This window comes from Magallana gigas, chromosome 3 (assembly GCF_963853765.1).
Source record: "Magallana gigas chromosome 3, xbMagGiga1.1, whole genome shotgun sequence".
NCBI lineage: Eukaryota > Metazoa > Mollusca > Bivalvia > Ostreida > Ostreidae > Magallana > Magallana gigas.
In genome coordinates, this window is record NC_088855.1 from 51301768 (window position 1) to 51328884 (window position 27117).

Below are 27117 nucleotides of genomic sequence, written 5' to 3' on the forward strand. Positions count from 1 at the left end.
ATCAGCCAAACATTGAATTCCCATTTAACACTTGTATGGACCTATAGAGATTCATAATGGAAGTTTGGATGTTCCAACATGAACACAAATCAAATTCACCTCAATGACATCACAATTATTTATGCATCTAAATTTACAAACATATTGCAGTTCTTAGTATATAGGTGTACTTGCTTTTTGCGAAATACATGAGTTCTAGATTGAAAAAAAAGTCTTACAACACAATTCATACTAAAATCTTACTAGAAACGTTGTAGTATTAAATGAAACGATTTCTCAAATTTACATTCCTCCCCCAAACATAGCTTTTCAGTTTTTATGACACAAAATCAATTTTCTTTTCACACCTAATTGAGAATAAACTTGAGCTGAATGAAACACTACCCACTTTGCTGAATGGTATCCTATGATGGCTTCCTTCAATTAACACGATGATTCAAACACGAGAATCTAATTACTTTTACAAAACTTTTTTTCTTTTGGACTATTAGGGTTGCTTTAATACTTTTCCATCAATATTAATGATGCACCAAAGTATCAGGTTTCAATTCCATTAATTATCACTACCTAATGTTACCGGTAATGTTAACCAAAAAGAAAGCCTTCAGATTCAGAGGAATGAATACATGGATTTTGATTCTCGCTAGTACAGTCTTTTAGTAAAGCAATTTCACTTTAAGTATATCTTCATTTTAAAATTCTACTATTTTTTTCTTTATGAAAATGACCAATTCCTAGAACCTCCTTATTGATATAATATTTGCTATATCAATCGTAATATGTATACTCACATGCATGCAATTTGTGAACCTAGTTCTAACTTCACGGAGTTGATCATAATCCAGATCCATTCCTGACGGATGAAGAAACACCTAGCTCCTTGAAACGTTTAACATATAGGAAGAATGCCTGAAGATACTTCAACTCAAAAGCACCCTTGTCAGACCCTGTTTATTTTTCTCCAAATTTACAATACAAAAACTTGCCACACGTTACAATTGTCTGAAGTATGGTTGAGGATATTAGGCATAGAATTTACTACATGCCTATATAAGATTTACAGCATTTAGATTTTGTCTAGATCCAAATAAGTCGGTTACACAGAAGTACACAGAACACATATATTATTCAGTCACAATTCAGGTGCTTAGTAAGCTTCTTCCATTTCAATTTTTTTTCCAATGCAAAAAAAACATGTAAAGCATGTAGAAAAATTAAACACCGACAGAATTAGTTTTCTGGATGCACCCAGAAGGTGGAAAGTTGAATTCTCATTGAAGAAAAAGGTTGTTCCTTTTGATTTGTCACAGTGCCTATTAAACCATAGAAATCAAGAGCAAGAACACATGAAAGACTGCAATATCCCACAAATCAATACCATCGAGGCAAAGGCAATATAAACCGGCGTATAGGTGACACAATAATCCAATCAAAACCCAATACAAAAGGAGCACAAAACACAAGAGTTTTCAGGACTTGAGGTGAAAAAAATTCCTATACATATATATATCTATATTACTCCTTCCCTCAGAACTGTGAGTAAGCCCTCGGCTGTGCTGAACTTAAAGGTATTAAAAGCAGTTAAATATATAATGTTTGAACTTTCACAATACTACACCTTGATAATTTGATCTGAGCCATTTAACACAGTCTTTGTTTGGTATATACAAAGATCATAATGAGCCACAGTTTTCTTTTTCATGTAATCTGCTTAAACAAAACATGATAATAAAAAAGAAAAGAATTCTTCTCGACTTGTGAAAAAAAAGCTGATCAGAACATGTTAAATCAAGGATAGAGTTTAAATCGAGTGGAAAACCATGAACTGACAAAACTATACAAACTTCTCAATTTAGAAAGTGATAAAATGAGGAGATTTGTTTGGCTGATAAGATAGAGTCACAGAATTACTTGGCTCCCATAGTCCGTCACAATTCTATCAGCCAGACCTATAGAGCTGGAGGAATTCTGATAGATTTGTTTAATTTGGTAGCTGAATATAAATCATACATTCTACAATCTACAGACTGCCTGAAACTATCCTGAATAAGAGAGATCTAGATCATCAATATTAAACTATGTGTCAGAACTTATATGAAAAAATGTCTGTACATACAAGTCATTAACGTGGAACGAACAAGATCAGAATAGTCCTTCCCTTTTGTAGATTTACAGTACTATTGGGTGCATGCATTTTGAAATGAAAGAAACAAGAACAATAACTGTTTTATTCCAGACTTGCTATAAAATATAACAGGAAAATTCACTTCTACTCCTCAGGTGATTATCATTTGCAAAATCTATTGTACTACGCCCCCCCCCCCCCCCCCCCCAAAAAAAATAGAAAACATTAACATGCAGGTATATTAAAAAAAACATAAAAAAACTAATCTATTATTATTGGTGCATTTTGCTAACCATCTGCAGTTACATTACCACCAATCAAAATTCACCCACAAGCCCTGTCTCATTTACAATGTAGTACTTTGTATCGACCTTGTGATTATATGGTTGTACATATCCAAGTAAAACAACGAATGATTGTGTAGAAAAAAAGCAGTTATCATTAACTCTCAGCTTCTATTGACCAGAAAGCTCTTCCTCCTCCTGTAGCATTTAATTTATCCCATTATTCTGCCAAGACAAAAATGGCTGACATTAATAAATGATTCACTATTTCTAATGCTATCTTTCTGCCTTGCATTTGGTAATGTACAGGTGCTGCCTAACTTCACTTATCATGCATAATTTAAGGCCAAAAACACTTGTCATGACAATTTAAATATTTTATTCTGGCTCCCACTAATCAATATCTTTATAATGAAATGCATGCTTAAATTGTGTGTGCTGATCAAGCAATAATCAAAACTCAGAAAGAATTTGGACTGGATTCAAACAGTTTACAAATGAGACTAATCAAAAACTGCTATATTGCTTTTGAAGCTGACCTTGGAGAACTCACTTTAGATGAGTCAGTGAAAAGTAAACTCTCTAGATGACGAGGGAATTTTTTTGCTATTTCTTGAAGTAAGGAGTCACTCTTTTTCAAACTGCTCTTATTTAGCCTTGATATCTAACCTTGAAATAAAATTTATTCAAAATAACACCATCTTCATTTTAGACACCAATCCTAACATAGATAACTGATTCTTTCTTACCCTATTTCACTGACTGTTCCTCTCTTATCCTATTTAACCAACTGATCCTTTCTTACACTGTTAAAATGACTGATCCTCTCTTAAGTGACTGATCCTCTTACCCTTGTTAAGTGACTGATCTTCTCTTACCCTGTTTAACTGACTAATTCTCTCTCACTGTTTAACTGACTGATCCTCTTACCCTATTTAACTGACTGATTCTCTCTTACTCTATTTAATTGACTGATCCTCTTGCTCTATTTAACTGACTGATCCTCTCTTATCCTGTTTATTTGACTGTCCCTCTCTTACCCTATTTAAGTGACTGATCCTCTCTTAACCTATTTAACTGAATGATCCTCTCTTAATCTGTTTAACTCTCTATCATTATGTTTAACTGATAGATCCTATATTTCCTTGTTTAACTGACTGAACCTCTCTTACTCTATTTAAGTCACTGGTCCTCTCTTACTCTCTTTAACTCTCTATCATCTTGTTTAACTGACTGATTCTCTCTTACCCTATTAAACTGACCGATTCTCTCTTACTCTATTTAACTGACTGATCTTCTCTTACTCTACTTATCTGACTGATCCTCTCTTACCCTATTTAACTGACCAATTCTCTCTTACCCTATTTAACTGACTGATCCTCTCTTACCCTATTTAACTGACTGATTCTCTCTTACTCTATTTAACTGACTGATCCTCACTTACCCTGTTTAACTGACTGATCCTCTCTATTAGGGTGCCCTTGTGCTGTCTCTCCTGCTCCAATTCATTAGCTAGATCCTTCAGTGTCTGACGACTCTCATTCTGTTCCTTCTCCCTGATCATCAGAAACTCCCGGTCTTTCTCGAGCTTCATCTTCTCTTGTTTTAGAGCCTCTTGTACCTTTAGGATTCACAAAGTCAATCATTCATGTTACTGTCACTGGGATCAAAGCAAAAAGAATTGACTGAACTTATTTGGTGATACCTGAACAGAGTGACAATAAATACCCACCTTCTGCTCTGTCTCATCTTTGATCCTCCTTTCTAACAGGGACCTGTCTTTTTCTAGTTTCCCTACAACGTCTATCAATGAGGTAACCTCTTCTTCTTTTTGCTACAAAAAAAAAAATTAAAAGTTAATTGATGGCCTACTCTACATCTCAACAAAAAACTGAACATCATTCTTTTCTCATTCATGGAACAAAATGCTTTTGAAATATTTTTGTAGTGAGTGACTGTAATATACATGATAAGGAGGGGTGGAATATTTATTAAAAGCAAATGCATGGTGAAAGATGTGAAGGATTCTTTTTTAATGTTTCACTGAATTCATCCATAACATAATAAAGCTATCAACTCAACAATGTTGACATTATCAGAAGAAGGTGCTTCAAAATTTTAAGAAATGGATATTGAAGTAGAATAAATTAGGTATAGAAGCATAAATACACATAATACAAGAAAGTAAAGGTTTTAATTACAGATGGTGAACAATGCCTTGCTATAACAATGCCTATTGACAGAACCCTAATCAATAAATGTAAATACAGTTACCTTTTAATTATTGAGTGCAATAATGTATGTCACTGTATAAAGTTAACTAAGGTATTATCTTAGTTGATTATAGATATTATATACAAGATATTTGGTATGTAATTTTTTTTTACCTCTATGTACTGTGAATAAAAGAAACATACATCATTTCATAATATTTCAAGGGAGTAAATCCTATTTTGAATTTGAAATATGCCAATATTTTGGTCTGTAAGAAACATTGCATACTTTAAATTCCTAATCAAAGGCGTGGAATTAACATTCCCATAAATGGCATAAAAATGAGAGATGTATCCATTCCAGATTTTAAAATCTGTCTTTTTTTTTGACAGATTTGGATAGGAAAATACAAAAACGTTTCTGATTTTATATTCCTGCGATTTTATATTCTTGCGATTTGGTACACCGCAGAGGAATCACAGAACTAAGTACCACTGTAAGTTAAGGAGTTTACAGTACCTTGAGGATCTTCTGGTGATCGATGACCGCCCGCTGTAGCCTCTCCTCGGTTTTTGACCTCCCTTTGTCAAGGTCCTCTCTCATGCTCTCTATCGCCTTCTGTTTCTCCAGGAACATGTTCTCTCTCATCTGAACCATGGCTGTGTCCTATAACAAACAATGATTGGACCATGTGATAAAGACACAGATATGGTTATGAATTCAGTTCTTATAAGGTCTGACTCCTTTTCTTACCATCTCTTTCCTGAGTGTCTGTAGAGTATGTTTGTGATCATCCAAGAGACCATCTTTCAGAGTTTTCTCCCTTTCTAACTGCCTTTTTAACTCACCAATCTGCTCCCTAAAATAAGAATCACTCCTTTAAGTGTAGTTTTAGTTTTAATCTAAAACAAAAATACACTTTGTTGCTGAATTGTATAAATCATATAAATATCTGTCAGTTCTCAGTCTCTGTATGAGCATCAAGTTGCATCCTGTGGTTGAAGACTAAGCAGTGAATACTGTGGTGGGGGGGGAGGGGGGTGGGGAGTGGATAGTCTTACCTGAGTCTGTCGTTAGTCTCCTCCACCTTTCCATTCTTCTCCTTGGCGTCTGCTAGTTCCACACAAACCTTGTCCAGGTGTGCCCTCAGCTCCTCCGCCTTCCCGGACAGAGGCCGGTACTGGGGCTTGGAGGATTGAGACATTTTCTGAAGCTCCTCATACAGCTCGGCTTTATCCTACAGCATTAGACAAATCATTATTACATATATCACTGCATTAATTGTGTTAGTAATTGCCTTTATATTAAGCAAAAGTTTATTTACCACTGAGGTTATGATTGAGTATAAAGAAAGATAACTCTATTTTACCCTGATTAGGTTGGTTTTGTCATGCTCCACTTTTGTCAGTGCATCCTCTAATTCTTTGATTCTCCTTGGATCCATCATAGGGAATGGACCTTTCATTTCCTCTAACTGACAGGACAGGTTTTCTATTTCCTGTGGAAAAAATAAATGATTTTTTCTAAATAATCCATATAAGTTGAAGTGTCAGCAATAAAATTGTTAAATACTAACTCCAGTACTTGATTATGTGTTAAAGGAAGAAGCAGTTTTAGGAGAATCATGGATACTACTTTAGTAACAAATAGACAGTTTACAGCTTACGTCTTTGAGCTCCTCTGTCTTGTGCCGCGCCTGCTTCTGCTCGTTGAACAGGTCCTCCTTGGCCATCTCAAGCTGCCGGACCAGCTCGTCTCGCTCCAGTTCCACCCCGTCTGCCTGTCTCAGTCGGTGCTTCAGACTCTCGTTCTCCTGGATCAGGGCCAAGGTCTGCAAACAATACAGATCATTCATCACCGGGTTCTTCAGTACAATACATCAATATTCAGATGTTATGCATGTATTTCAGTGTAACCTTGAATTCTATCATCTGTCTGCCATAATCTGACCACTTGTATTACAAACAGGACATAAATGAAAAGAATGTGAATAACCAAGAGCTTACAAAGAAGCATATCTACATCAAATAGACAATTCCTATACAGATAGACTTTGTCATTAGAAGCATACAAGACCCTTCTGGAGTAGTCATTAAAAACAAGCAAGATTGGAATGTGGTTCTAACCTTGTCGTCCAGGCGGGACTGGTCCATCTGTAAGATGTCACCGGTCCTGGACCTGAGCTGGTCCTCGTAGCTCTTGAGCTCCCGCTTGCGCCTGTTGAGGTCCTCACTCATCCTCTCATAGTCCCACTGTTTGTTGTCCCTCTTAAACTCGGTCAGCATTAGCTGTGTCCTGAATCAAACCACAGACAATGCATAAAAAGCAAACAAACAAAAACAAAATACATGTCCTACAAAGAAATGTTTATTCATATGAGAAAATTTAGGGCTTCCAATGAATACAAAAGTATTTTAAACCATGAACCAATCGTTTCATGTTTCTTTAAATAGATGGCTCTGTTGCAAAAAATAGTTACTGCAAACCACAATGAAATAGTCTTAAATAAAAGATTTTTTTACAGAAAACCTAATAACCTCCATCAACATCTTCTTTCCCATTATACATGTAGTTCTAACTGACAAAGGTTATATTTTTGGTGTGTTATTGAGCTACATTACAGTACACACCTAGCATCTTCAGTCAGGGCTTTGATCTCCTTCAGCTGTTTCTCTGCCGTTCTCACATCATGCAACGCTCTCTTGAAGGACTTTGGTTCATTCTCATTGTCTGGCTGCTAAAAATTAAATTTGTTTAAACAATACCGACAGATATTTGACAAACAATTTTTTATTGGCTTGTCAGGATTGATCATTTTTTAACCAAAATTTAACCATTCTTACTCTGGATGGCAATCCTTGGGCAATCCACTCTGAACGAAAAGAGGGCCTCTCCTTGTTGTAGGCAAGATCTAAATAGGATGGGGACTACAAGACAAAAGAATTCAATGGAAATTACAACATAACCATTGAAACATGTTTCGGAATAAGGAGACAGTATCTTAAGAGGGCTCAATGGTTGTGGCCATTCTTGGACTATTTAAATCTCCCTAAGAAGAAGAACTCTGTATAAAGATGTAGGAAACAGATATAATTTAAAGTTAAAATTTTGGATTTTTTTCTTTACTGAATGTTAGTAAATGGACAAAAATATCTTATGTTAAAGTTAAAGGCAGATCTGATGGTTAATTTGTGGACCACCCGGCCTCCGTAATAAGTATTGAATAGTTCACACAAGTTTTTCTGACTATATCTCATGATTCTCATCCTTCTTACTTTTCTTCCCTCTTCCTGTGCTGGCGGAGGATAATCTTGGAATGAAACAGACTGAAAAATGCCAAGAAATTCATGAATACAAGCACTGTATCAAGATGTTGTCATATTTCTTAAAAAGAAATTCCTACAAAATGGCAAAGGCTTTTTTATATACTTACCAATTTTTCTTCTGTAGCCCTCGGAGAGCCCCTGCCATTAAGTATAGGACTGATTCGTCCCAAAGAATCATTTGGCCCTTCATGTGAAGATCTTGGCCTCTCAGGGGAAGTCTGACTTCTCTCATTCTGAAACAGTGACCGACTGTACGAAGGTCTCTCTGAAAGACTCCTGCTCATTGGCTGTTCTGATTTTTCGTAGGCATCTGAGCGTCTGCTGCGAGTTCTCCCCCTGTCTATAGGGGAGCTGGTAATGGGATTAAATGTCTGACTAGTGTTAGGCCTATCATACAAAGAATTGTCCATAGCTTCACCAAAATCACTATCCTGGTCATCATATCTGTCGATTGGTTTTCGTGATTTAGGACGAACCAGTTGTCGACTGCGCTCAGGCTCTCGATGTTGTTCCAGGTTGACTGGTTCTCCTCTGTCAGATGCACGAGTTTTCTTTTCTCTTGGAGAACTTGTCATAGTTGGAGAATCCATTCTATTAATGATATACACTTGTGTTCTATAAAATATTCATGCAAAGCAAAAAAGACAGGCATGTAATGGTAGATCAGTTCTTTATCTAGAAAAAATTACTCTCTGAACAAAGTGATATTACATTAGATAATTTGTTATTTTCTCTGCAGCTGTTTTCTTGACATTCAGTTTATAGTAAACATAATCTATATGCTGTACAAATCATCACTGGTGATGGTAGCTTAAAAGTTGGTGATTTTTTACTAAACCTCAAATTCATAATCCCCACTAACTTATCATTATTACTTTCCAGAAAATTAGCCTCTAGGAAAAAAATTCTTCTGAATCAGTATTCAGTCTGCAATATTGAGAGATGGTTTGCATGAAATTGCATGAAAATTATCAAAATTTTACCGGATATCAGCCATCCTGTCTGGTGAAAAGCTCCTGAGTGCAGTGCTTGGATTCTGTACATCAGAGTACTTCCTGGACCGTTCCACAGGTGAGCTGGGCCTCCTTATAAAGTCGCGGGGAGAACTAGGGAGACCATCCAGCTCCATCGGACGACCCTCCTCCTCCCCAGTCCTCTGTCTGGCTGGGGAGGGACTTGAGGAAGTGGCGCCCCTCTCCTGGGGGGAGGGGCTGAATCTGCCAGTAATGGAGGTGGGACAGCCCGGAGGTAGTTGAGATCTCAGCTCTTCATAAGATGGAGACTGTATAAAAACAAGAAGATTAACAATACAGAAACATGCTTTAAAACTTTATACTCTAGCTCTGACTGGGAATTAATGTTTAGTTATATTATATCAGCAGTGTGATTTTTCAGTCTCTAGCTAGTATGAATTTTCACAGTGAGAATTACAAAAATTAATGACAAAAGTCTAAAGATGCTCTTATATATTCAAAGCATGGACTATTACTTAAATTTTTTGCAAGTCATCACCTTTTATCCTTATTTGCACAAAATATGAAGGTCTTTTATACAGACTGCAAAAAAGTATTGATATCACAGAAACTTATGTCCAATTACATCATAAAAAGCACATTTTTAGCAACTTAACACTGACCCTATTAATAGCTGAGGTTGAGAGGTTCATGGCAGTGCGGGTGGGGGATTTCTCCTCCCGACGGATTGGAGGTCCCTTGGATTTTCTGTCATCCATCTCCCTCTGAATCCGCTCGGATTCCTGTGCCAGTTCCTCCCTGCTTAACCTGGCCTCTTTGCCGTCAGGCTGGGCTTTCTTGGTGACCGGCCTACAAACAAATCAGAGCTGATTAATAAGCGTCAATTATTCATGTTGCAACAAATCAATCCTCATAGATACAGTAGTGTATATATTGTGGATCAAGCTTTAAAAACGCTGTCACAGTGTGGAAACATGATGAATGCACCTATAACCTCCACACTGCATTTCCAAACACTTTGTCCATCCTGTATGGCATGAATCAAATCATCTAGTTAATGCTTTGTCTTGTTGCTCTTTAATTAGTTTACCTATGTATTGGAATCTACTTGGTTCCAAAGACCTAGATAGCATACAGCCTGTGATATTTAAATGACTATCTGTAAAATCCATCTAATCACCGGGACAGCTAGAGTTTCAGTATGATAGGATTGGATTGTCTGATAGCATATTAGGTTGGTGACAAGTTGAAGTCTGGGGTGGAAAGAGGTTCAATATTTAATCAAAATGCTGCTTTACTTCCAGGAGAGCTTATTAGTGAATGAGAAAGCAATGGAGCATCCAATTCTATAAACATAGGATCAATATGTACAATATACAAGCTTAATCATACATCTGACATCACCATATCATGTTTGAAAATCCCTTTTTAAAAGCATTTTGGTGATATGATATGCTAAGTTGCTAAATTTCACAATCATTGAGCAATGGCATTGATCAGTGTAGATCTATGTTTTATTCCAGTGAGTTTTTAAATAAGTATTACTAGGCATTTTTTTTACTTTTAGCTAGACCACAGGGCCTTATATCGTGAAGCCTTGACTAACTAAAGGTGTTAATTAAATAAACTGTCCTTCAAAAATTGCATTATAAACTTTAACTTTGAATTTTGCCCTGTAATATGTATAACCTTCAACACAAAATGTAACAATAAAAAAGTCAGCCCATACTTTACAAAGTACTCTCCCTTTGTCTAATCTCTAATTTTTCCTAAGTGCTTCTATTCACTTTATTGATTTTGACCACATTAAAAAGCATCAAAGTTATTCACATTTTAAATCACTGCAAAACACCATTGTGTGCAACCACAAATGATACCTTAGAATAACTGTACCACAAATACAATTTTTTTTAAACCTGGTTTCTATACTTATGGAATTAATTAAATGTAATCAAATAAATAAAATATGATTTAATTTTAAAATACACTTAACAAATCCCTACTATCTGATGAATTACAGATGTCATTCATCAAAAGAAACATGAACATGAACAGAAAGACAGACAGATCAACAAAGTTGATAATATTGGAAACACAGGCCAATGATTGGTTGAAGGAATACAAAAGAAAATACCTTTAAAGGTGATAATTATACATGTATATAAAAATGAAAGAACTGCAACCTACATATCATTAAACTTTAGGTGAACTAATGAATCATGGAGTTAATACATGTACAAGTAATGCACAGTTTAAGTGACATTGCTGTTGAAGTTATTAATGAACTGTAAAAATCAATTTCACTGTACGTCAAATTGCAACACATATATTGCCTCTCAGTCTCCTATTTCTATCTCCATCACTAGACAATAACTGACAGCTTATCCCATCCCACACCTAGCCAAGAGTTAGATGCCGCTAATTAATTAATAAGTTATAATGAATACTGTATGGCAGCTACCTGACAATAGACATGACAATAGAATTAACTTGCTGAAGCCTATACACTGTGTCTCCCTTTGTCTCCCTCTTTATCAGCCACCCAAATCACCATGACACTGCCTCAATCAGATAGAAATCTTGTGGGAGGATTCCATTTTCTCATGTCAACCTCTTAGACTTTATCATTGACAGTTTTTTACATGCAGCATAGTCATTGTTCTGTTTGATACAGAGAAGAAGCTACAATTGGATCAAAGTTCTACTTCATGATACATAAATATATTTTTGTAGGGGACTTAAAAGAGATAATTTTGAAGGGATAGTACTGCATATACATTTAATACTTTTAGTACTGAACATCCATTTAAAGGACTATGTGCAGTATTATGCATTTTTTGCCCCCAAAATCAAAGTTTTACATGTATAAAGAGCTTAAAAAATAAGGTGAAAGATAGTTAAATCATATTGAAAATAATGATGCAAAATGTTATCACTACAGTGACGTTATACTGTAGAAATGACGTTATGAAGATTGCCTTATTATTATAAATTGATGTTTTGTAGCAAAATATGGGTGTTTTCCGATGGTTTTCGACTGGGAAACATTGAGCGCAGGCTTGCTCAAGTAGCATTTTTTAGTATGCTGTGTATAACTATCTGGAGAAAAACATGTTAAAATCGTACTTGAGCAGACTTGCGCTCTATACTTCCGAATGCAAAATATAAAACAAAAATGAGAATATTTTTATTTGTTTGCAAATTTGTGGGAATTAGGTCATTTAGGTGACGTCATAGATAAACAACGAATGAGCAATGATGACTAAAATCAAGATTAAAGTGATAGTCATCCTCTGTACAATGATTTATGAAGATTTGATTTTTATAAGATACTTTTTAAAAATTGGTTGAAATCGGGGGCAAATATTTGACCATACCGCACATTGTCCTTTTACCATTTTCTGTACATGCAATACATTGCACTGTGTTTTTAATTTGGATATCATCACTTGACAATGGACATGATTTAAGTGTTATATTCCTATATATTTATCTTCAGTGAACAATACATAGATTATAATATAGCGAACAAAGAATTTGTTTGCCAAAATGTTATGATCAATTTTATTATTTCGTCTTAAATTGGGATCTGGATTCTAGTTTTAAAATCAAACATAAAACAATATAATATATCATGTTTGTATACTTAATGAGAGTAAGGAAGTGGTGATGAAAAAAATAAGGTTTTTTATTTTGTCCTATAGCTATTTGCTACTCCGAATGACCACGATTTGCTTCAAATTGGGCAAATTAAAATCTTTTCAGCCTGCAATATTAACATACAGTGCAGTAAATTAGCCTTACCTGTTAATTTTTGAGAGGTCTGTTAGGGAAGAGCTACGGAATCTCAAACTTATAGTGTGCTCTGCCTGTCGAATGTTCTGCATTCGTTTTAAGGACTGTCTGAGCGTGGTCAGAAACTCGTCTGGCGATTGATTTACTAGAATTTCCATGCTTAAAATTCCACAATTCTCATACAAAGACAGGCTTCATTACATATACTCTACATCACTCAAACTTCAGTTTAATCCAAAAACTATTTTGTACATGGCAAAGGAGAAACCATAGGTCAACTTTAAACAAAGCGCTCCAATTGAATAAACACTTCACAGGATCCTTTAGAAGAAATTCATGGATGTTCTGAAGTGAAATCCCTTGTATCAAAGAGCATACACAGAAAAATTTAATATGTTCTTGTCAATAGGTAAATTGTGGAACAGCTATATTTACGAGTAGATTAGAATAAAGACACAAAAATCCATCTCTCTGTAGATAAGGTCTTTAGACAGAACGTCCCTACTAAGACTAACTCCTGCGTCAACAGACATTAAGGGTACATATGGATACAAAATTCACACAAGGTGCCCCTTTGTCAAGAGAGGCATCCAATAGCCACAGGAGCTGACTCGAAGCAACATGCCTCCAAAACCTCCCAAGTTTTCATTTCATTAAGAAAACACCAAGTCTGAAATTAATGACTGTACTAAACACCCCATCCCCTCTCAGAATAGGGATCCCGTTCTTCAGGAATTAATATCTGAATATATTTGAACAATTAGGAACAGTATCTTGTAATCGGACATTTTATTGTTCGGTGAAGCAGACCATGGGACAAAGATATGCTCTGTCAACAGGACACATAACACTTGTATTGGGGGTACACTATCAACATTCTTTAAAGCAATCAAACTTCTGTATACCCCTATTGTTTTTTCATCATGGTTACTATTCGACACTGTTCAGCCATGAGAACTGATAGCACACAGCAAGAATCCTCAGATCTCTAATTCTTTGTCTCAATGATCACAATCTAGTTTTGAAAAATTATTTTCTTCCATGTTTAATGTTAATTAGTCTAATAACTGTTTAATTACAAAGTCATTTATCATTCTAACTTGTGCCGTGTCATCACAGGGATATATGATAGACAATACTAACACTAAGAATTAAACCAGCGTTCATTACAGGATAAAAATACACAATAGCCACGATAAAATAAGAAACAATTACCTGTATTACCTATATTCTGTAGAAAGACCGTTAATAACAAAAAGAATGAGGTATCTATTTCTGTGTTACAATTTTGTACCATAACATACACAGGAATAAATAGCTGACATTTGATGCAAGCCTGTGAGCCCCACTCAGACTCCTTTCAATTAAAATCTATAAAACTCTGGTAATAATAAACTAGCAAAAGTAGAATAAATGGGAGAAAAACATTGCTATACATATATATGAAGGGGAAAACTGTCTAAATTAGTATATATGAAACCAAACATTCATTCTGAAAAATTTATTTTTTACACAAATGTACTTGACATTCCAAAAATCAGAAAAACAGGCAATCATGTTTAATAAAGTTCATACATTTTGTGATATTCATTGTGACGTAATTTCCTAAAACGTAAAAGATATCGTTTAAAAAAATCACAGGGCAACAAAGACAGAAGTGAGATATATATATAACAACAATTTAATACACACATAAACATATCAATTATGTCTCTTATATAAGATCCAGTCTTAAATATTCCTGAAATAATTTGACTTAATGCTGACATATAATACATGCATTGACAGAAATAAATTTATCGCCACTACTGAGTAATATCTGATATCCTCAGTTCCAAGCATTTACACAACTCTCTTAAACATAATATCACCAAACATTTAGGCTGTACAACTCAATCCTACCAATAATGTAGGTACATGTAACACAAGAAATACTAGTTTCCCAGGTCTAACTTTGGTGTACAGGGCATGCCCTTGATTGTATTTTGTCCACCCTTTGACCTCAGGTCCAATGAAATAAATGTACACCCCCATGATAAAACTTTGTATACTCCTGATTAGACCTGAATAACTAATTTTATTCGCAGCATTGTTAAGGCGTCCCGATGCTAAAATACGGCTGGAAAACGATATTATTTGATTCATGGCAAAAATAATTTTACCAGGAGTATTTCTTTAAATCTATGTTATATTTATTGACATCGATGTTAAACATTATATTTGATGCATTTTTGTGACGTCATATGTACTTCGTAATCACGTGACAGGCGAATCCTAATATTGCAAATGATCTAGTTAAAACGCATCGGCGCAGGTGATTAATGACATTAAATCATACATATTTTTAAGAAAAATCCTTTGTTAAGTCATAAACTTTGAAGTTCTTGCTTGGGAAAGAAATAGATATTTCGTTTATAGAAGATATTGTTGAAACATTCCACAAAATCATCAAAATAATGCACATTTTTACTAATCAAAAGCGATTTACAAAAAATTTGGGTAAATCCGCAGGTTTCCGCAGCACGATTCACATTGGTATTTATATTCTCTACCAATTTTACGTAAAATATTTTAAAATTGTGTTGATCTTTCACCTGCGCCAAGCTGGTTTTACATGCATTAAAATTTCTTCATTCAGTTGTTTACACGTAGCAGGGAGAGTCTCCAAACCACTAGTTTATAAATAGTCTTTTACTTAAAACGAAGCTTTAAAACTGCCAATTATTTGATACTGGTTTTTAATATGAATGAATTCTGTACGTCTAGAATTAACTGCAGCATCTATATAAAGGAAACATGCGGTATTATACTGGTTTGATATAATTCACTTTTAACGTTAAGATACATTCCCTGAGAACTATCGACAGGAATGCAGATCGTGACGTCAAAGTTAATTATGACGTCATATCGTATGAAGTACAGACAAGTGACTTTCTACATATCGCATCGGGAAGCCTTAACATGCCCGCGTTCTCATGCAGACTTTACATCAATGTTCAACTAACTATACTAAGATTGAAAAAAAAATGAGACAGAAACAGTTCAGTTTGAAAATTAAAATGTTGACAAATCAAATAAAGTTTATATGCCATGTGGACATTTCACAGGTATCAACTAACAACAATGAAAAACACAGATCTGTCCAGCACATTAAGATAAAAGTAGAGGAATCAATCACAGCTCTCCCAGGCTAACAACAGATTAAGGAGGTATTCCCACTGAGGTTTTCTTCCTAATCTGGTTACCAGGGTCCTAAAGAACCAGTTCATTACTTAGGACAATTAAGACTTCACTGTGGACAGGTTCTATCAAGTGAAGGCTAACCACTGGATATTTGTACTCATAATGATTGCTGACCAAAGAACAACACATCAAATAAGGCAAAAATATTTATATGAAAATAATGTCATTGGTCTTTGCAGGAAGTGTTTGTAATCTAATATGTTCTGTAATAAGAATGATTTCTCTATTGTAACTGTATATATCCACCTACAGCAAATCATTTTACAGAAACCATTTCAATAAAATCCATGATGGTCTTTTCAATTAAAGGTTATGAGAAATCATAGCTTTCCAGTGCTGAGCTTTACTTTCTAGTCGATCAAGAGTGACTTCTAATGGACTATAATTACAACTTTCTGGAGATAGAAAACTGCCCTGACCTCTTTTGTTCATCTCATCATCTGAAATACTATCACAGAAACTTGCTGAAAAAATCCTGGAGAAGTTAGCTTCATTTTTAACATTGTAGGACCCCTCAGACAGTCCCAAGAATGACTTGCAATTGGAGTTGTTTTTCCCTCCCTTATTTATGTTCTTGCCACAAGAACAGCCATAATCTTGGTCTGTCTGAACCTCAACACTCACACAGCTGGTGTCTGGAATGCTATCAATGTTAGGCATCTCAAAAAAGCTCCCTGTGATAGATCCAGAATCATCCAAGATTCTGTCAGTTTGAGCAACAGAAGACAGTTCCAAGGTGTCTTCATTGCTTTCAGTTAAGGCATCTGTGTATTGTCTGTCTTTGATCAAATCACATTGAATTTCCTTGTCTTCTGCAACATAGAAGTATTCATTTTCACCATTGGTGATTTGTTTCAGTAGATCATCCAAGTCTTTTAAACTGAGCAAGGGTGATAAGCTTTTGTCCTCTGTTTGAACAAAAGCCTCACACATTTTAGAAGAGGGTTGCATAGAGGACTCATGTGAAGAGGGTAACACAGACTTCACCAAATTCAGTTCATTTGTGACAGGAGAGTTTGAGTAATTTGCTAATGAAGAAGAAACTGCTCCTGCTAATTTTCCTTTCTGTTGCTTCCCAGCTGTAAGTGACAACGTTGTTTGGTTGTCCCCTGAGCTACTCTCTTTGTCCAATGAGTTGTCCCTGCTGTGATTCGAGTTAACTCCTTCCTCTGTGTCAATACTGTCATTCTGATTGTCTAAATTCACTTCAATGACGGTTACTGGAGAGAGAGGACAAGGTGAGATAGAAGAGGCTGAAGATGGTGAGGTCGGATGAAGTCTGTCGTCTGAATACTCTCCATTTCCATTGGGTCTCATAACTGTTAACAGTTGGTTGGACCTGGTACTTTCAGCATCCTGTAGCACCATTGAGAGCATGGCTGGTTCTAGATGAACTTCTGTCCTATAACTGTTCTGTCTCATGTTTTTGTCCTCTTCACTTGTTGACAGAATATTAGCTACTTCTAAACTGTCTTTGGATTCAAAAGTGTCTCTCACTGGACTCTGACAGATTAAAATGCTTGGTACAATATGTTTCTTCTGCAACTGGTCATTCATATTGTTCTCCTGAAGTTCCAGGTTGCTGCTCCCTGAATCACTCACATCGGAATTGATTTCCATTGATACATTATAAGACTTTTCTTCAGAAGAACTGCTTTCGGTTTCTAAAACTCTTTCCATTTTGCTTGACTTTTTAAGGCCACATTTGGTACGACCTTCATCTTCTTCATTTAAAGTCTCCAAATAAGTTGGTAATGACTTTTGACGATGACTGGCAAACTGTTTTCTTCTCAAATCTTTTGTACTAAAGGAGTTGTATTCTTTAAAAAAGTGCTGGTTTTCCCTTTTTAAAAGGTCAAACAATTTACTCACACTTAACTGTTCACCAGATATTTTTGTATTTGAATTTTCTTTTGCCTGCACAGAAAATTGCTGCATTTTCCTGTGCTCCCTTTTAGCTTTTGCAGCAGTACTCTGACTATCATGCTGACTTTTAAACTGTGGGATTGCCTGTTTAGGTGATGACACTCCCATACATTCGTAAATGTGGGGTTCCATAAAAGGTCTCTCTGTTTGTTGCTGGGCTTGGTTAATATTTGTCTGCTGAATTTTTTTGTACCAATCTTGAGCAAATCTCTCAGGAAGATATGTTTCTGGTCTGTTCCCAAATCCAAGATTATACAAAATCTGGTCTGGTTCATTAAAAGAATATTGGGAAAACATTCTAGGATTTGGCATATTGTATGGTTGAAATGATTGTGGAAACGCAGGGCTTGTGTGACATACATCTGGGGATGGAGGATAGTTACTTGCAGTGGACTGTCTGGAAGAAAAGCTTGTGTTAAAGGAACAACTGCTGGTACCTGTACCAGTCTCAGTGCTTGAAAAATCCTCACTCAACTGTGAGCTAGCTGTGGATCCATGTCTCAGATAATCATTATTCCTAGTAAAATTCAGAGAATCAAGTGGGCTAAGACTTGAATCCCTGGAACCACTAGAAATCTCTGAACTACTGCTAATGATTTCTGGCTTCTTGTTAAAAGTGTGTTTGGCAAATGGATACTGCTCCTGTTCTTCCTCAGGTAAAACCAGATCCCGAAGTTTTGAAGACTTTTTATTGTAGTTTTTGTTCATCTCTACCTGTCTTTTCCAATGACGGTCTTGATCTGCAGTCATCAAATTCATGCCCTGTAAGGTAGCTGAATCCACCAGTAGTTTTTCCAGAAAAGGGTTATGAAGCCTGATCTGGGGAGAGGCTGCTGGGCTTGTAGTTAGCTCAGATAACTCGCTGCGTATACTAGAGACAGACGTGGTTCTGGACTCAGACAGAGGTTGCTCTGGAGTCTGTCTTCCTGAATTCACTGTGTAGCCACTAGACAGAGAGGGTGGGCCAGTTCCTGCACTACTTGAACTGGACATGTCTAATCCAAATTTGTTCTGCCAAATAGAATCCAGTTCATCTTCTTCACTGTAATCAAATGAACATCCATACAGCCTTTGCCGTGGTACATCTCTGTATTTTATTTCATTGCTGCACTCTTCAGACAATGAGTTCAATTCAAAAGCATACTTTTGTCTTCTGAAAAAAAAAGGTATTTTGTTAATAAGATAATCAACAGAAATTAAGCTTTTTATTATGATATTCATAAAAAGTTAAAGAGTAATTTCCCCAGCCTAACTAATTCTAGATATCTTCAATACACTTTTGAAAACAACAATGAATATTGATATAATTACTAAGGTGGTGATACAAAGCTTTCGGTTTCTTATATTCAAACTTACTGTGACAGCATCCACATTTTGGCCTGATGTTGGGTTATCATTGTTAATTGGGGGGAAAAAAAACCTCTCCAGAATCTTTAAATTCCGTGAGTGAAAACTTCCACAGTGAAAGTCAATAGCCTACTAACTAACCAATCACTTTCTACTACTGTACAGTATTCTAACATTGGTGATCTACAGAAATCAATGAGTCCATTAGTCACAGGGACTGTGATTTACGTCAAAACACACTTCTGAAGATAATGAAACCGCTGTACAACTACTGTGGTTTCATTAATTTTCGTGGGTATCAATTTTCGTGGATTTTCTGAAAACCACAGTTTCAAGGATACGTAATTTCGTGGCCATTGATCCTATCAATACAAAATGTTAGTTGAAATTGAACTTCAATAAACATTTAATTTCGTGGATCAACTTGACAATGAAATCCACGAAAATTGGTATTAAACGAATATTGATGAAACCACAGTAATTCATAATGAGAACCCCGTATGTGACAACATTGACTACAGATAGAGAGTATCATCACTTCCCGTATTCAAATCATAGAATCATTTTTAACAATAAACTTGCTTATAACAGTTATAAAAATTATTGAATTTTAAATTATAAATTATAAATGATATCTATACCTCAGATTTCTTGACCTGTCCATGGTTAATTAAAAAAATATATATAGCCAGTAGTATTATTGTACTTAGTTCAAACAAATAGATCCATCTCCTGCTGTTTATCCTTTTTTAGAACGAACAAAGCATTTTACAAAATACATCTTCATTTCCAGAACTACATTAAATCACTTCTGCTGATCAGAGAAAGATCTATATTTGATATCATACTGCTATAAGTATTGAGAAGTCTTGCTTTGCTAAGTGATACGTCAACACAAGATATTCACCTCTAAATCTATTAACACAGCAACTCTGGACTCCATTAGATAAAACAAGTGTCTCTCTCATTCACTGTTTATGGGTGCTAAAATATTGATTTAACGGCTTTTAACCTCAACTTTTAAAAAAATGAAACTATCTTCATACAATATTCTGTAAAACATGAAGGATTTTATTTATTTTTTGGTTAGAGGATTAATAGATACTATTCATTACATGACTGTATATTTTAAACTAGTACTTTAATTTGAAAGTTTCATAAATTTGTGTTTGGTTTTTCTTTTGATGAAGCATTGGAAATTTAAAAGTGAATTATAAATTAAAAAAAAAATCTATAATGTTCAATAACCATACAAGTATCTTGAATCTTGAGAAATTTGGAAAATAATTTTGTTCCTTAAATTCAATTCATTGTTTTGCTTTTAAAAATTGCTTGCCAATTTATTTTCAGTACATGTATTACTGGTAAGGGTCATCATTGCGCAACCATTTAAGTTCTATCAGAATCTATTTTTAGAAAGTTACAATCTGTGTATCACTTACAGTTTCCTTTGTTTTACAGTTTAAACGCAAGCAAACCGTCATTGGAAACTGCTTAGTTTTCTAGCAGTATAAAAGCAACTAGATTGTATTAATGCTGTGTGTATCTATATTTCATGTAAATGGGTAATTCATATGTAGACAAAAGTAAGACTACAGGTAATTATTCTGCAGAAAACAAGAACTCTGACTTACTGTTATAGGGCGGACACTGCCTCCATCCATTCTTCTACATCCTCAGTGAAGTCCAGCCATCACGCAGATCGAATCAGGTTTTACATTATTGTCACGTATATTTTTATGGCATTTACTTTTCCATCCTTTGTTTATCACACTCTTTTAAAGCCGTAAAACAGTTCATTAGATGGTGGACAGTGCTGTTCAATACAGATACAGTATGCTCTATATTCAAGTACTGACAGCGACCTAATGCTAGCGTTACTTATCAAGTTGTTCCCAACGACTCCCTTGTCTTACTATTCCATTTCAAATTATCAAGAGTTGAGGACTGCGACTTCTATTCAGTATTAATTCTTGGAAGCATGATACATGTATGTCTCTAGGTGTGAATTTCAAATCAATTCATCAAGGTTTCCCTATCTGGTGTTAAAATATCAAGTTTCTGTAACAGACTTGTCATGCTTATCTTATTAAAAGTATCTATCCCCAATACTTAAACCAACACCAGAGTATGTAGAGAGAGAAAGTTAAAGAGCATGTCTACATGCGTTAAATATCTGTATCTGCTGTATCCAGGAGCTGATGAAAGAAGAATCCTCAATAAAGTACTTAGTAGGGTGGAGCGGTGATTTATCTATTGGAACAATAGACATCTTGTGTACAGACACGTACAAGGATTTGATTTCAAGTATATTGTACAATAAATTGAATCCAGTGTTCTTTGGTCTGCAAATGATCTATCAACAGTATACTAGAAAAAAAAAGGTTTGAAGACAGCTGTCATAAGAGACTACTGTGTTTTGTCAATAATTTACCTTTCCTCTGACTTGGCATTTTCATATGCTTTATTTCTATGGTAACCATTTCTAGACTTGGATTTATCTGAAATTACAAGAAAAGAAGGATTTCATATTCTATGCTGGCTACATTGCATTAGGTAATGAACCCTTTGAAAACCTGTAATTATTTTAGGTCAGATCTACCACGTAAATTTTTATTTAATTAAATGAGTTAAAAAGTTGTCTCAACATGTATATGATACTACATTTTAATGGAAATGTTTCCCTCATCTATACACTGCGGGCAATAGAGTGCATTCTCATCATTATTGGTTAAACACTATTTATCGAGATTGTGTTGCAGATTGAGTCAATACATGGAATCTTATATATATAAATATAAGTTAGAAAGGACTTAATCTTTTTTAACGTAGAAACTCCTAAAAAATGTGAATATTTCTAAATCCACTAAAAATGATACTGATTCAGCAATAATATAAATGAAACAACAAAAAGGGTTTTTTTAGGAGGGGGGTATGATAAAGATTGCATATGAACACTCAGAAAAGTGATCACTGCATTCACTCAGTGCCAGTGTAAACTAGTACAGGTACTAGTACAGATACTAGTACAGATACTAGTAAATATATGATTCATGCATGTGTCAGGGAGATTTCAAACTTGTGGATTCACGGCAAAGTATCTGCATAAACAGATTAAAATATGTGGTTTTAAAAAGTGTCAGTATGATACAATGCAATTTTACTACGAATGTTAAATTGTGAATTTGTCCATGAATGAAGTTGAAATCAAATGAATTTGCATTTTACTTCAAAAGAATGGAGTATTTTGAATTCCAAACACAATTTCTATTTTGTATTTCCTTTAAATAAAAAAAATCTTCTACCTTTGAATTAAAATGGCAATCTTTAAATGCCAATAGCAGGATTCTTAAAATATTTTTACTGACATGCATATCCCATACAAGTAGCTTGATATATTTCATTTCCTGCATGTATATATGATAATTCCTTTTCATCTGTACATTAACTTAACCTTAAAAACCACTGTGAATTGTTAAACAATTTCAAATATATATAAACAAACAGATGCAGACACTATTCTCACCAATAATAAGTCTACCCTTGATAACTATGTCTGTGAGCAGAGAGAAGAGGAATATATCATCATTATTGATGTATTTGTAGGTAATATAAGATATATCAAAATTGCTGACAATGAGCTATATCTATAACAAGAGGGTATATTATCTGTTCTTTTTTAAATCATTGATATCTTTTCAGAAACAATGTTAATTTCAGGAAGCTCTTGTATTCACCTTATACATGTATTACACATGGCAATTTAGTACAATGAGTTCATATTGAAGGATGGACAATACATATGATGCCATGTCAGAGATGATGTGTAGTGAACAAAAAAAAAACCCAAGACACAATCTTCAAAGATTCCAATTAAAACAAGTGATCTTTTCCATGGTAAAGTCAAACCATAAAAAAGTGATTAATTAAAAGGCTGGAGAAAAAATATGTTCATACTTAAGTCTCTATACATCTGAAGGTTATCTGTAATGAGGTGGAATTAAAAGACTTGAAATGAGAACAATATGGTGTCATATATTGTACCAGTAAATGTAAGTCTTGATAAATTTCTCAGCATTTGAATATCTGCTGGTTAAATATAGTATGATGAAAAAAGGAATTTGATGATTTTGTACAACAGTTATGAAATTTTAATTTTAATAAGTACAGTGTATTATATTCTTTATCATATATAGTGATAATGTAAATGATAAACACTTTTAGTATGTGTGAATATGTAGGGTATACACTTACATGGGGCAGAGACTCGGAGGATTTCCCGTACTTTTCTGTGGAGGGGGTCAACTGGCTCACTCTCCTGGCCCGTGTCCTGACCACTCTGTTGAGAATGGGGTGGTACTATTAAATCCTTCATAAAAATATGATTCACATTTTCAAAAATATCAGTTCAGCACTAAGGCCAAAAAATATTTTGACATGTTTTTCAGGCACAGCCACATCAGATCAAATGCTGCCCCATTTACCAGTATTTAATTAATTGTCATACTAAATAATGGAATAACAGACTTTCATTAAATATGAAAATTGAGTTATTCCCCTTTTCAAATCTTGCAATAGAATTGAATAAAAAATATGTCTGCCATGTTATAATTGGATTTTTTTGATCCGAGAAACTACATATCGATTTTTTATGGCCTTATGCACATGTATTTAAGAGTTTGAAAAAATAACTTTTTATTCTACTAAGTTAAATGACTTTACCCAGAAAAATGTCTTTTATAAAATTCTGACCTGGAATCTGAGTTCAAATTCCTCCGTTCTGACTGACTCTGCATCGCTTGTGTAGGGAGTTCTTCTCTTCCGACTGCGTCCGGATCTCTCCATCTGTGGAACAACAGGGACTGCTGGATGCAGGGCAGCTGAAACAGAGGCCATCCAACCAATCAAAGCAGGGATACAATAGACAGCCAGTGTATATACATGTAACATAAGATCTGTAACTTATTTTACGTTTTTTAAGTACTGCTAGAAAACAAAACTTAACCTTATTCTCATAGTTTCAGTACAATCAGAACATCCTTATATTGTAGCAAAACTTAAACAAAAAAATTGCAAGACATATTAGGTGTACACATATACTGTATATGGTTTGTCATCAGATACATCATTATAAATAAGATACACTTGCTTAAATATGGTACATTTTCAACAGGGGGTAAATGTTTGTGAAATATTCATTTTTTTTAAATTAATCATCATAATTCAGGAAATTATTTTCAATTTTAAGATTTCACTTTTTAAATTTTTTATCTCCATTTGAATCATTTGTTATATTTCTTATTTCAAAACCTCTCTCGATCCAAGCTACTGTCATTTTATAAAACATACCTGCACATGATTTTTTTTTTCTTTTTGTGGTGTATATCTAAGATCTATCTCTTTTAAAATAATGTTATATACATCTATAATGTGTAGGTTAAAGTGTATTTTATTTTTGATCATTATAGTGAAGATGCTAGGCTATCTTTGACATTGGTTAAGGCAGCCTGTTTCTTACCAAGTGTTTTGGTTTGCAGACTGAGTCTCGGTTTAGTTGTCGCCTCTGTTTCCTCAGATACGTCTGGTAATCTGGCACCTATAAGATGTCCAACAATTAAATAAGCATAGAACATACAATATACCTAAAAAATAAAGAAAAAGAGTTATCTTTCTTGCACCTTGCCAAATCACCTTAAAGTTAGTGACCCCAAGGAATAATAACCATGAAGAAAGAAACGTGTAAAAAAAAGTCTGCCCATATGAGATAGGACAGTCTCATCCATTATGGCTGATGTGTGTATTGGTGCTTAAAGTATCAGAGTTAGATGTGTGTATTGGTGCTTAAAGTGTCAGAGTTATAAGCTCGATGGCGGTGGATCTAGGGGGGTGTGAATTACATATGATACATGTACACTGGTCAGAGATTAAACATACAGAAATAACTAACATGTGCAGTTGGTGGACCACTATGATAAAAAATAAAATAAAATCATGTCTACAGCTACCGTATAAAATTCAAACTTGAGAAAAACAAAATAAAACTATGATAAGCAACTTTTTTGTCATAAATCTACTACCATGGTCAACTTGTATGAATAAGAGGTCAAATAATTTGTCCTAAAGAGAGTATGATGCCCAACAACCTCTTAATGATTTTACTCTCACGTGTTATTGATTGTCAATTTATTGACTAACAAATATGATTAACAAACTCAAACCCATGTAAATATCTCACTGTATTCTCACTGTCTTGGTACATGTATCTACTATCAGTGATTCCTTCCATTAACACCGCTAGATACATGTACCTTTATCAGTTTTTTATGTATTATGTATATTGGGATATGTACATGTAGTTGATTAAGCTAAAAGTTACACTCAGGTTGGAACACATCTTTTGGGTTAAATAAATGTTTACAGCAGATCACAATATTAATGAGGCAAAGGGGTCAAAGGGTAAGACACCTGTTGTTAATGCAATCACAGCACACCTGTATTAAGGGGTGGATCAACAACACAACTCGGGAATGGAGGTAAACTTTCATCGAGAGAATCATCCAATCTATCATCATCCGAGAGAACCATAGTGGATGAGTCATCTGCAGGGTGAAACTTGCAACATTAATTAATTATCTTTTAAAGCCAAGTATTTTATTAATATTTTTTTTTCATATTAGCATTGTATATGACCATTTTTGTTTAATAACCAAAATTACCAGTATTTTAAAGAATTAATATTTTACAGCAGTATAGCTATTCATTTGAAAGATTCTAGCCATATATACCATCTTATTTCCTAGAGTTTCATTATAACATACTGCTATAAATAACCTAATGCTAATTGTTAAATAAATTACAGGTAGAGCTCTTCATAATATGTGCATTAATTTCTATATAATAATTGTTATATGAGTACACTTTATAACTGAGGGTTCATTAAGGGATACATAGAAGTTTGGATGCAAGACTGGATTAATTCAGATACGGAAGGAGTATACATGTATGTATTATACTTGGTGAAAGGAAAGCATGCAGTATCCAATACATGAGACCAAGACAACCACCAAACAACTGATTTATACAGGAAATATACAACAACATCAAAGGAACACTGATTCAAAGACTCCAGAAAATTCATTAAGAAATGGAACTTGTAATATTTAAAAAGTCATATAGTGCATATGTAATGAATATTTTAGATCATGATAATATAATAATACATAATTTTTGACATGTATGTCATGATGTTTGTAAAACATCCTGACCAGAGATGTAGTTGAAGAAAACATTCAGTAACAGGAAACAGGTGCTTGCACACATGACCCCACCCCACCCACTCTTTACTTACACCCCAGGGGTGGTAATGACTTCTTCCGTTATCAGTAAAAAAAAATAATTCTTGAATGGACTTTTACACAACCTGCCTTCTTTGAAAAATCTTTAAGAAAAGTAACTGATAAATAATTTTTCTAAAGATTTTTCAAATGGAATAATTCATGTATAATTATAAATATGTCAACAAAGATTCTCTAATAATGAGAGTAGAGTTATCCACCCCAAGGATTTGGTCCTGGTCATGTCTACAAGCACTAGGTCATGCTTTACAATCTGAAGGCATGCAAGAGGTAATGGTACAAGAGTTGAAGAGAACGAGTAAATTGGCTACATTCATATGTTGGTTAGGAATTATTTGTTTGTTGCTACTGTGAGTGGTTGTTATGCAAGATACATTTACATAGACATGTATTGATACATACATGTAAATATTTTGTACTTACCTAATCCAATATTTATAAAATGTCAATAAATTTTCACGTTCTATTCCCTCTTCCTCATTTAAATATCCCTTCAAAATTACTCTGTTTTTATTCCTTTCAGACCTC

At 34.5% G+C, this 27117-nt stretch overlaps 2 protein-coding genes across 18 annotated transcripts in view; both read right to left on the bottom strand.

Annotated features, from left to right (window-relative positions):
* LOC105331031 (trichohyalin) overlaps positions 1-27117 on the bottom strand; it is a 53451-nt gene that overhangs the window by 9376 nt on the left and 16958 nt on the right. For 11 of the 17 annotated variants that reach the window (XM_066080235.1, XM_066080233.1, XM_066080227.1 and 8 more), the window contains 20 exons: positions 25726-25833; positions 24753-24830; positions 23987-24114; positions 23489-23603; positions 23192-23218; positions 21669-21735; positions 9586-9772; positions 8933-9231; positions 8057-8540; positions 7899-7949; positions 7467-7550; positions 7254-7360; positions 6750-6918; positions 6290-6454; positions 5993-6121; positions 5685-5860; positions 5377-5482; positions 5143-5289; positions 4142-4243; positions 3854-4030 (listed from right to left, as the gene is read on the bottom strand). In XM_066080235.1, the coding sequence (XP_065936307.1) occupies positions 3854-4030; positions 4142-4243; positions 5143-5289; positions 5377-5482; positions 5685-5860; positions 5993-6121; positions 6290-6454; positions 6750-6918; positions 7254-7360; positions 7467-7550; positions 7899-7949; positions 8057-8540; positions 8933-9231; positions 9586-9772; positions 21669-21735; positions 23192-23218; positions 23489-23603; positions 23987-24114; positions 24753-24830; positions 25726-25833 (2906 nt within the window). Of the gene's footprint in view, positions 1-3853; positions 4031-4141; positions 4244-5142; positions 5290-5376; positions 5483-5684; positions 5861-5992; positions 6122-6289; positions 6455-6749; positions 6919-7253; positions 7361-7466; positions 7551-7898; positions 7950-8056; positions 8541-8932; positions 9232-9585; positions 9773-12727; positions 13435-21668; positions 21736-23191; positions 23219-23488; positions 23604-23986; positions 24115-24752; positions 24831-25725; positions 25834-27117 lie in introns of those variants that run through there. The other 6 variants (XM_066080232.1, XM_066080228.1, XM_066080238.1 and 3 more) reach the window with 6 other exon arrangements.
* Positions 14332-21634, bottom strand: LOC136274079 (uncharacterized). The gene is made up of 2 exons (XM_066080244.1): positions 20869-21634; positions 14332-19040 (listed from the first exon to the last, which is right to left on the bottom strand). The coding sequence occupies exon 2, from the start codon at positions 18878-18880 to the stop codon at positions 16265-16267; it is 2616 nt and encodes an 871-aa protein (XP_065936316.1). The 5' UTR covers positions 18881-19040; positions 20869-21634; the 3' UTR covers positions 14332-16264.